This window comes from Thrips palmi, unplaced genomic scaffold (genome assembly GCF_012932325.1).
Source record: "Thrips palmi isolate BJ-2018 unplaced genomic scaffold, TpBJ-2018v1 HiC_scaffold_2, whole genome shotgun sequence".
Taxonomy (NCBI): domain Eukaryota; kingdom Metazoa; phylum Arthropoda; class Insecta; order Thysanoptera; family Thripidae; genus Thrips; species Thrips palmi.
Window position 1 is genome coordinate 7,205,429 of NW_023144629.1, and position 10,939 is coordinate 7,216,367.

Sequence of the window (10,939 nt, forward strand, 5' to 3'; positions counted from 1 at the left end):
TCAAACTACGGATCGATACACTGTCCCAGTAATCCGCTCAAGCCGCTCATTTTCGTTTCGGCTGGCGTTACGGGGACCACTGGCGACTTGCCGGACGGACCCCCGCTGTCTGCTTGGGGCCACGGCGGCCGAGGGTCAAGCAAACGGGCGATGAATGCCCCCAAATCTGGCAGCGCCACATCGTCAGGCGCATGCGTCTCTGCCGAGCGATTCAGAAGAGTCGTTTCGTCGCTCTGTCTCTCTCGCACTCATGGGGCACTCCGTAAGGGTGCGAGAGAGACAGAGCGACAAAGCGATCTTCTGAATCACTCGGCTGGTCCGAGCCAAGGACCGCGAGCCAATCGCTGAGTTTCAAGCCGAGGGTGACAACGAGGGAAGGAACGAGGAAGGGCAGGATCCAGGGAAGGGACCAGGAGGCACAGGGGAGCCACGAGACCCACGGGTCACCACTCACACAAAATCAAATCAAGCAGCACATGGCAGTTTATTGAACCAGATGCAAACGTAAACTGCAATTGAACTAGAGTGACTGCAGTTGAAAACCTCTCAAGACACACACACGCACACACCTGTGCGTTGCAATACAAAGAAAATTATTACAGTGTCCGAACAGTGACCATTCAGAAGCTATAAAATAAGCTTCACTTTAAGATTGGCACAGGCATGAGAATAACATTGAACGGCTATTGCCAAGACACAATTCAAAGTACTTGAGCATGAAATTTCTTTTCAGTGCATCGCATAATCAACAAAAAAACAGACAGACATCATCTCAATGTTTATACAACACTTCTAAAACAAGGACAAATTCACTAATTCTTAAAATAAATCAATCACAGCTGAGGCATTGTCATTTATCTTAGTAATTAGACAAAGGAAACTTGATATACTATTCTAACAGCTCCATAGCAGTGATTTGTCCACATTTCTTCTTTGATGCTAAAGTTAAAAAGAAAAATATAGAAAAATCTCTGCTTAAGACTAGAGGTCAGGTTCTAATGGTAACATTGTTCATCCAATTGTACAAAATCAGCTTATGTACAAGTTTTTAACTAAATTCATGCAGTTTAAAATTCTTTTCAATTGGCAGCAATACCTAAACAACACTCAGCTAAGACATTTAAAAAACCTCAAAAATAAATATCTAAAACAATCAGAAAAAGATGTATCCTAGTTCTCATAATGGTCAACTTGGTCCAAGTGTACAGTAAATTGTAGCTAAAAATTTGAAAGAACAGCCTTTAGAAAAAATCATACAAAATTCATAGAGTACAAAAATATTTCAAATGGCCTGAAAAGTTGGATTTATTTGTAAACAAGTTATGATGAACAGAGCTTCTCTTTGGCTCGAAGAAATGCGTCCTTAATAGCACGTCTGTAAACAGGTAAATGAAAACAAAATATATGTATTGTGAAAAGGATAAATTTGGTATACATATTTGCCAGACATAAAACTGTACATCTGTCTCAATATAATACGAAACATACCTAAAAGCAGCCTGATGCAAAATGTATGCCCCAACATGACCTGTATTAATATAACGCACTTCAGCTCCAGGCCACACGTCAGCAAGGTGTGTCACACCATCTCTTGGCACATATCCATCTTCAGTGGCACAAATTGCAATTATGAGAGATGTGTCAACTGGCACCGAAAAGTTTTTGAGATGAGTGCATTCATCCATGATACCACGCATGAACTGGATTGCCTCTCTATCACGAACTGAGCTGGACTTGAGACCCAGGATAGAAAATGGAAGTTTACGGCCGATCACTGTAACAAAAAATATGGTCATTAAAAGATGTTTACAGTAGTGGCACCAAATCAACAGGTACAGTCATACAGGAAATTCCAACATTGCTTGACATTGTCCTTGAATTACCTTGATCCAATTCACTAGAGGAATCTTGTAACTCTTTGCGAAGAGCCCAATCTGAAAGCCAATCAAAAATCTTTCATTGAATTTTGAATAAGAAAATTCAATGCTTTAACTTAAAGAAGATTTAAAATTTTTATAATTGGGTTTTAATAAAAAATATTGCACTTTTAAAAAGAAATTTTAGCAGAAAAGAAGGAAAGGTACAACAGTAACTTTAGGTAATTGTGGGCTTGGGGCTAACCGCCAACTCAGCCAATAATCATGGTCAAGTACACAATGAAGGGATCAATGAGATTTAAGCATCACAGGTTGGATTTTCCTTCAGAAGTATTTAACTAGTTCATGGAAGAAACACAATAAATTACAACCATGCAAAGAAAAAACTTAATGAAAGTGGGGTAGAGAGAAAACAACAAGCAAGACTAAGGAAGATACAAAACGGCACTAAAAGTTCAGAGTTCAGGTTATAATCAATAAAATAAAAAAGCACATGCAAAATTTACAAAGAAAAAACTAAGTGTTATGCAAAGACAAAGTAGGAAGTGTTTATTATTTTATTATTCCAAGAGAAGCAATGATGTTTACCTTTCCTTAATTGATAATCTTCTAACTCTCTTTTGACTTCAGGGGATTGTTCATCAGAAGTTTTGACTTTAAAAGTAAGCATTTTAAACTTTGAATCTGATAAACTATCAAGAATATCTTTACCAAGTTCTTCTTTTCTTATTTCTTTTCCCGATTTTGAATCAGTTTCTTCATCAATAGAACTTGACATGGCAGCAAAAGATTGAGCCAGAGCATCCACTGTCTTCTCAGCTGATAGATCATCTTGATCCATTAGTGGACATTTATCTGCTTCTTGTGGATCAGATTTATTGGAATCTTGATTGTTCACAAATTTTTTGGGACTGAAAAGTTCACCCTCTATTCTCGGTGAGGGTTGAAGATTTGTCAGATCATTTGTGTCGTCCGAATATTTTTGGACAAAGTGTTTGCCTGCTTTGAATGCATCCTGGCAACAAAACACATGGAGGGTAAGAAGGATAAGGATTCAAGTTACCATTTTAAAAATAGAAGAAATCACCACTTACATCATCTATTATAGTAACCATCTTTCTGATTTCCTCTCTGTAAACATCATCTGAAAAGTATTGATACTTCAAAATATCCCAAGGTATGGCACCACTCATAACACCCTAAAACAATAACAAGTTTTAAAAAGAATTTGTCGGGGAAAAGTCAAGTTTGAAAGCACTCTCCATGTTATTTACCTGGGTGAAAACACCAGATGCTGTAGACCAAGACAAACAAGGTACCAAGACCATAGGCTTGGGCCAGTTAGTTGCTGCAAGGGATGCCATCTAAATTGAGACAGAAATTACAAAAGAAAAAAAAAATGGATTAGTCAGAGTAAAAATTCACGTATGGAAGAAAAACGTTTGAAGCCATGATCTTACATGCCCTCCCATTGACAGTCCTGTCACACCTAGAGGTCCAAGTCCTTGCTGTTCACACCAGTTGAACAGCACCAGTGACTCAAGCATCAGGCAACCGCCCATTACAAAAATATCCGACACATTATGGAGGTTTGAGCGCCTGACAGCAAATGAAATCAAGAGACCAAAGTTTTCATTACAAGTTTAACATTATAGACGAAAATCGCAACTGTCACATACTTACACCTGGTCTTGGGGTTTTCTAGATCCATAGAAAGGGCTTTCTAAAATCATGCCACCAATACCTGCTTCTCTCAATAAGGGTTTACACATAAAGTTTCTTCTTTTCCAAAAGTACTGAAACACATTTTAAATTATTATCAGGTACAGAAAATCGATGGGTTTCTGTATTTTTTACTGATATGATTCAGAACCCACATGATCACCAGTTCCAGCCAAATGAAGACACATGGGTTTGTAATTTTCTTCTTGCCATTTGGTCGGCAGTACGATTTGGAAATGTGCCCTTTTCACTTCCTCTGGCATAATGTTTGGCAGCTGTACATCAAGGGGAGATCGGAAATGTCCTTCAAGGACTCGATAATCTGACCAAACTTCATCCTAAAAATGAAAATTTGTTATTTAAAATAAACATTAAAGTTCAAAAACATAAATGAAGGAATGAAAATTGAGAGAGTACCTTGTCAATGACAATAGGATAGTCCTTCGGAATCAAGTTGTAACACAAATCTCTGTTAGAAATTATTTTACGGAACTCAAAAAGTCTGCAATATAGAGGTAACATTATTCTTACAATTTTCAGAATTTAATTAAAACATTTGAAAAATTTTGTTTCCAAAAGAAACCATGCTATCAGATCTGTTGTAAGAGCAGCAATCTACATTCAGAGATGTTCTGGTTGTTAACAAAGCTTTAAAACAAGCTCACTGGGGTACAAAATAACATAAGGAAAAGTGTATGAAGTTCTTCTAACCTTTTCAAGTTGTCAGGTTTGCCCCAACCCTTCACAAAATACTTCGACAGCAGAATACTTCGATAAATCTGATCGAGACTACTATATGTCATTTTCCTGCAACTTTCAGTGTAGTGACGGGTCCAAAACGAAGAGATTTCCTGAATTTTGTTGCTCGGAGAACCAAGCAGAACGCTTTCTTGACTCTTGACTTGTTGACTTGACTTTCTTTCGGACGAAGCTCGATGTAGAGGGCAGCACACGTCATGTTTATAGCTCAGGCCCAAGGGAGCTCAGTCAACGCTGATATGGAATCAAATCTAGCGTAGCGTTCATTTACAACACGGCAAGCCTATTTTCAGAACTCATGTTGTTCTGCTGTGATTCTGGTACACTATCGAAAGAGCTCTCTAGGTGTATCAGCCGAGATACGTTGCGTTGAAACCAGTCACCGCCGCTGACAGTTTGCAATTGGAGGTTATGTCCTCTTATAGTTGCAATGGATAAACAAAGGTATATTTCCTTCGACTCATATCCCCATGTCAACTGTTTACTATCGTGACTTTCCAAGGCTTGAACATTGTTTTTTTGGTCTAAATGTATTGTTATTAATGTACTAATTGAAATCTTAGCTTTTTATTCTGAATCAGCAGACCTTTCCTGGTTGCTTTTATTTTTAATTCCTTTCTTTTGTAGGTTTTCCCTCCTCCTACTTGAACCAGGAGAAATTTATTTTGAAGACTACAGTGTTATCTTGCTTGCAAGTGATACTATCAAACGCCAAGATGGTCGTCTTAAATTGTGCTCAAAGTCAATTGTTTTCGATCCCAAAGATATTTCAAAACCTATCATTAAGATTCCTCTTAAAGACTGCGTATCTATCATTGAACTGCCTAAGAAGCTGGTCATGTAAGTTACCAATTTTTTGTTTAATTTCTATGTTAATTGTAACTTGCTGAAAGAAAATTACGTCTCCAGGCAAGAGGAAGGCAATGGTGGTATAAGTATTGAATGTAATCAGTATGTGAAAATGCTTGAAGGCAATATTGTGGCACCATACACTTTCCAATATGTGAGTCCTTTCACACCCTTACTGCCAAATTTTTTATTTTTCTCTGATGGTTTGTCATTAATGGTTTACTTCATTTTCATTCCATAGACGAAAGAGAAATTTGAATTCATTCTGAACTATGCTAATGTCCCAAACTGTTTGTCACAAATGTCTCAGCTGCACAGAGCTGCTTCTTTATCTGTTGCCGAGCAAACTACTATGGTAAGACATTATCTCTTTAATACAAAACAAGGATGCAAAACATCAGCCTTGTGCATGGATCCCCCCCCCCTTTTTTTTTTTTTTTTTTTTTTTTTTTTGAAACTAAGCATTATCTGATTAGCTTGCAGCCATTACATTTTCTCGGCAGTCTCGTACTGGCTTTGATGCTCTGTGGCTGGAAGACTTGTATGAAACAAGGGTCATTGAAACTCAAGGAAGCAAGATCTCACCTCTGGTTGTCAACCCTGGTCATATTCTGCTCACTGATACTGCCCTGTACTATCAACCTTTCAACAATGTAGAGGCTGTAAGTAAAAGACTCAGAAAATTTTTATTGTGATACAGAAGTCTTTATATATATTATAATTAGGACAATGAATAACTGTTTTGTTCCTTTAAAGCAACCTGTACTGAAAATAAGATTAGTTGATATGCAAAGTGTTGTCAAAAGGCGCTTCTTGTTGCAACCTGTGGTAAGTTAAAAACAGTTATTGTGCTAAAATGATGTACAAAACTTTTCTGTTCTAATGCTCTTTATTTGACAATTCTTAAAACAGGGGCTTGAAGTACACTGTCGGGATGGGAACATCCCCCATTTATTTCTTGCATTTAAATCTGCCAAAGAGCGAGATGACTTGTATGAGGGTATCATGAGACAGAGTTTGCTAAAGCTTGATGATTTTCAACAAGAAGCAGTTACTCTCCAGTGGCAACATGGGGTGCTTTCCAACTATGACTACTTACTGTATTTAAACAGGTACATGTTTTACCATGGAGACACACTGTGTGTCTCCATGGTTTTACCACCTGAGAAATGTAATCCTGTATACTCAGATTTTTCTCACAATTTTTCTTTTTGTTGCAGTTTAGCTGATCGAACATTTAATGATCTTACCCAGTATCCTGTATTCCCATGGGTTGTTGCAGACTATACATCTGAAACTCTGCAAATTGATGCGTTCAAGACTTACAGAAATTTACAGAAACCAGTTGGTGCTCTTAATGCAGAGCGACTGGAAAAATTAAAGGTATGCTCCACATAAACACCTTTTTTTAGAAAGTTTCAATTTAAAAATACTCAACTTTTTAATTTTTAGGATCGTTTTAATGAAATGCCAGATCCTAAATTTATGTACGGATCTCACTATTCCACACCGGGCTTTGTCCTTTTCTATTTGGTTCGCAAATTCCCACATTATATGCTGTGTCTTCAGAATGGAAGATTTGATCATCCTGATCGTATGTTTAACAGGTGTGTGCTCTTACTTGTGCCTTGTTAGTGGGTCTACTACTACTGGGTCTACTACGTACTAAATGTTTTTTTTTCTTTTAAGCATTCCTGATGTCTGGCGCAACGTCCTGGGTAATTCCTCTGATTTTAAAGAGCTTGTCCCAGAGTTTTATGACACAAGTGGCAATGGAGACTTTCTCTCCAATAGGTATGGTATCAATTTTGGTTACCGGCATGATGGGACAAAAGTCAATGATGTTGCGCTTCCTCCATGGGCTTCCAGTAAGTTTCATCATTTTCCATAATGACACTCGTTTTTTCGCATTTTATTGTGTTTAATGTTGAATCATATTCAGGCCCATCCGATTTTGTGAAGAAACTGAGAGATGCTTTGGAGTCCAGTTATGTATCTCAAAATTTACATTCATGGATTGATTTAATTTTTGGCTTCAAGCAGACAGGAGATGCAGCAGTCAAGGCTAACAATGGTAACAATTCTCTTTTCTTGCTCTTTTGTTCCATTCTCTTTTTTCAAGCCCTCTTTCACTCGTTGACATATCATGTTTTAGTTTTCTATCATCTCTGCTATGAGGGGTCCATTGACCTTGGAAGTATTACGGACCCTGCCCAACGTCATGCCCTTGAAGTTCAAATAATGGAATTTGGCCAAATTCCAAAGCAGGTCTTTAAGCATCCACATCCCAAAAGAATTATCTTTGATCCAGCTCAACAGTTGCTCTTAAACTGTTCAATTTCAGAAACATCTGATGAACTTGGTAAGTTTCTTGACAAAATTATCCATCTCACTGGTTTAATGAATACTTATTATTATTTTATTATGATTATTGTCATTTTCTTTGCAGATATTGTTTTGGAAAAGATGTTATCCATCCAAGGTCATAGAGAACATGTGAGATCACTTCGGCTTGTGCATGATGGAGAAGAAGTGGCTTCTGTTGGGAATGATGGTCTTTTAAGAGTTCATTCACTTCATGAAGGGCAACTCATGCATAGTGTTGCTCTTTCTCCAACTCCTCTTTCAGGTGTAATTTCTCTCCCTGAGGACAACCGATTTATTGTGGGATCATTTGACAATGCAATGTAAGTAGCACAATTTTCATGCAATACCTGTTAATACTATGTTGCATTCATCCATTATGTACTTTTACATTTATTATTATCTTTCAGAGTGGTGTATGATGTGCAGTTTGGTCGAGTTCTGGACAAATTGGTGGCTCATGAAGATGCTGTTTCATGTGTTGGTTTCTTCAGTGATGATGATGGTGCCAATTCTGTTCTAGTGACAGGTTCTTGGGATTGCACAGTAAGAGTCTGGCGTAGATTACCAGTGAATGAAAAGGAATGGAAGAAAATCAAACCTGCCATCTCCCTGGCTGCGGAACTTGATCATGAGGCTCAAGTTGTCTGTCTCACTGTGAGCGGGTAAGGAATGTACTTAAAAATTTTGTAATACTCTAAAGGAAATTATGCTGAGTTGAAACTTCAAGTGATTCCTATACTTTGTTGGCAGAAATGGAAAATTTTTAGCCACTGGTTGCAAAGATGGTACTATGTTCATTTGGAATCTGGACAGTCATTCCATCCCTCTCAGTCTCCCTGGTACGTAGGTTTCTATTCTTGTGACTAGGGTGTATCCGAGGTGTATCTCTATCATGTTGTCTCACGCATTTTGTCTTCTATTTATTTATTTTTTTAAATAATTTTTAGGACATGATGGACCAGTTGGAGGTATGGCTGTGAGCAAAGATGCAAGTCAATTAGTATCATGTGGGGCATATGACAAAACATGGAAAGTGTTTGACTTAGCAAGTGGAATGCTAGTTTGCAATAAGGAACTGAATGAAGGCCTTCAGTATGTATTTGTTTGTGTCTGACCCCCCACATTTGGACACTTTCTGCAGCTTAATCTTTCAATCTTGTTGTTTGACAGGTCTGTTGCATTGGTTGACCAATTTGTACTTCTTGGTGGAGTATCAGGCACCTTGCAAGTGTGGGATTTTCTGAAAGTGTCACTGATACAGGAAATCAGGGCCCATACAAGTAAGTTTTGTTTATTTGGGACATTCATTCAAAAAAAAAAGAAAAGGTGGAAGAAATTTTTTAAATTTTCTGTTTGTTAGGCCCTGTAACTGCTATAGCTGCCTCCAGCAATTGTTCCTTAGTAGTGACTGGGGCTCACGATGGATCCATTGCTGTATGGCGCCAATCCAAGAAGTGACTGATGGGTGGATGTGTCTACAACAAAACTACGTATGTCAAGAAATAGTTGGTGCTTGAGTATACTCAGTCAATTTTTATTACTGTGATCTACTTATAAATGACATTTGTGATTATTTGTGTCAGTATGAAATGATTGTGATAATTTGTCTACCCCTTACCTTGTCATTATAATGTTTTAAGATTGGTTTTATTACTTTTTTGTTGTGTTTCCATGCTGTATTCTTTTTAAAAGTGTTAATTGCCTGAAACTTTGTTGACTTCCCCCTTGTAACCAATATTTCTTCTTGTTTTATGTTAGAGATATCATTTTGTAGTAGAAGCAGCTACAAGTACTGAAATTAAAAAAAGCTTATATCTTGAAATATTACAAACAGTGTACCTTTTCTTTTCCTAAAATTAGAGAGGAATCATCTTATCCTTAGACCATGATTAACAATTATTTTGCATCAGTCATTTCAGTTTATTTTCTTGTTTGGTTACATACAAATGAACACTTAGTTCACAATCAACTGCAATATGAGCGCATCCATTTTATGGATGGCTAAGGGAGGGGGGAAAAAACATTTATATGTAAAATAAAAATTGAACATGATACTGGTAAATTAAGCCTTTGAATTTCACACAATTAATTCAAAATTTCACTGGCAATTTAAATATTTATCTGAGCAGTTCATATGAATAAGTCTTTCAAGGACTATCTTTTGCCCCTACCCAACAATGATATAATAATTACAATATGTACACTAACACTTGCACACATTAGTTGAGTTTAAACAGACTGCAGGATCAACACACAACCAGGAGTTGAATATTTGGAATCAACTACCTTAACTTAAAGAGATTGTTCCAAAGTATAACAATTGACACCCTCACATTTTAATCAGAGAAGGGTGAAATTAAATGCTAGTGCGATGTGCACCTTCCACATTGAGCACTTTGCTTTGCTGTCCAAAGAAGCATTGTCAGTCTCGAACTCAGAAGTTTGCAGGGTGTTGCGGCAGTGCAAAAATCACAAGGAGATTACTTATTTGCCTTATCATATAAGTAAGACTTAATTTTTTGGAGCAATTCCTTCTTTACAGTGTCTGGTACAAGGGCTGAAACAAAGAGAACATTTTATGACAATTTGAAGAAAATCTGCTAGCATGTAACAAACCCCTTTGACTGGTTGACTTCAAGAAAATATCATGAACAATATGCATTCTTACCTCGGCCTTTAGGTGTAACCTCCTCCACTATTTCATCCACAGTAACATTATTTAACCCTCGCTCCTTGATTGTGTCTCGGCAAAGAACTCTGATTTCCTCCCTCCAACCGCATTCTGTCAACCGTCTGCGCAGTAGCTCCTTGAACCTGAAGCAGAAACCAATAAAGCCCAGTCATGACACATGACACAAAACTTCAGTATGGCAAAAGTGAGAATTGAATGGTATTTAATATGAATTTAGAGCATCAACTACAGAAACATTGACTGTCGAACTACCTCTCCTTGTCGCCCTCAATGGTAAGGTGCTGATTGACGGCTCGTTTGCTGACATCTCTCTTCCCCTTGTTGTTGTCATTATTCATGTGGTCAATGCTGCAAGATATTAGTTGAAGGGAGGTTAAAAAGTAGCGTGATACCGAAAAGAAAAATAGTGGAGAATCAAAGCAGCTTGACAGTGCAAACACAAATTAATAATAGCATGAGAGTTTACCTGGATTCAAGGGCCTTCCGTCGCTCAGAGTAACGAGACATGACCGATAGCAACCAAATGGAAAAGGAGGAAAAGTATGTGAAGTCTACAAAAGAGAAAACATGAAAACAACCGACTTGTCACATTGAGCCTTGCACTGTGTTTAGGTTAAGATAGACAGCGGCATGAGGGTATCGCAAACATTCTCATACACGACACAGAAAATGT

At 37.7% G+C, this 10,939-nt stretch overlaps 3 protein-coding genes across 5 annotated transcripts; 1 reads left to right on the forward strand and 2 right to left on the reverse strand.

The window, feature by feature from the left end:
- Positions 1-460: 460 nt before the first annotated feature.
- On the reverse strand, positions 461-4,535 carry LOC117647192 (protein ABHD18). Of its 3 annotated transcripts, none has more exons than XM_034388819.1 (11): positions 4,311-4,535; positions 4,017-4,101; positions 3,755-3,937; positions 3,561-3,673; positions 3,338-3,476; positions 3,152-3,241; positions 2,972-3,076; positions 2,466-2,892; positions 1,884-1,934; positions 1,489-1,774; positions 461-1,375 (listed from the first exon to the last, which is right to left on the reverse strand). In XM_034388819.1, the coding sequence occupies exons 1-11, from the start codon at positions 4,400-4,402 to the stop codon at positions 1,321-1,323; spliced, it is 1,626 nt and encodes a 541-aa protein (XP_034244710.1). In that variant the 5' UTR covers positions 4,403-4,535; the 3' UTR covers positions 461-1,320. The 3 variants fall into 3 exon arrangements, with proteins under 3 accessions (XP_034244710.1, XP_034244712.1, XP_034244711.1); XM_034388821.1 differs by having other exon boundaries at positions 2,589-2,892; positions 4,311-4,402; XM_034388820.1 differs by lacking the exon at positions 1,884-1,934 and having other exon boundaries at positions 4,311-4,402.
- Positions 4,536-4,550: 15 nt separating this feature from the next.
- On the forward strand, positions 4,551-9,401 carry LOC117647188 (protein FAN-like). The gene is made up of 18 exons (XM_034388813.1): positions 4,551-4,802; positions 4,986-5,198; positions 5,268-5,361; positions 5,449-5,562; positions 5,684-5,869; positions 5,964-6,035; positions 6,120-6,319; positions 6,428-6,590; positions 6,660-6,814; positions 6,897-7,075; positions 7,150-7,281; positions 7,363-7,569; positions 7,657-7,894; positions 7,982-8,236; positions 8,325-8,413; positions 8,522-8,666; positions 8,745-8,854; positions 8,935-9,401. Exons 1-18 carry the CDS (start codon positions 4,789-4,791, stop codon positions 9,030-9,032), a joined length of 2,664 nt encoding a protein of 887 aa, XP_034244704.1. The 5' UTR covers positions 4,551-4,788; the 3' UTR covers positions 9,033-9,401.
- A 225-nt stretch (positions 9,402-9,626) lies between these two features.
- LOC117647194 (transcription and mRNA export factor ENY2-like) lies at positions 9,627-10,928 on the reverse strand. The gene is made up of 4 exons (XM_034388824.1): positions 10,733-10,928; positions 10,519-10,614; positions 10,243-10,388; positions 9,627-10,131 (listed from the first exon to the last, which is right to left on the reverse strand). Exons 1-4 carry the CDS (start codon positions 10,771-10,773, stop codon positions 10,055-10,057), a joined length of 360 nt encoding a protein of 119 aa, XP_034244715.1. The 5' UTR covers positions 10,774-10,928; the 3' UTR covers positions 9,627-10,054.
- Positions 10,929-10,939: the final 11 nt, after the last annotated feature.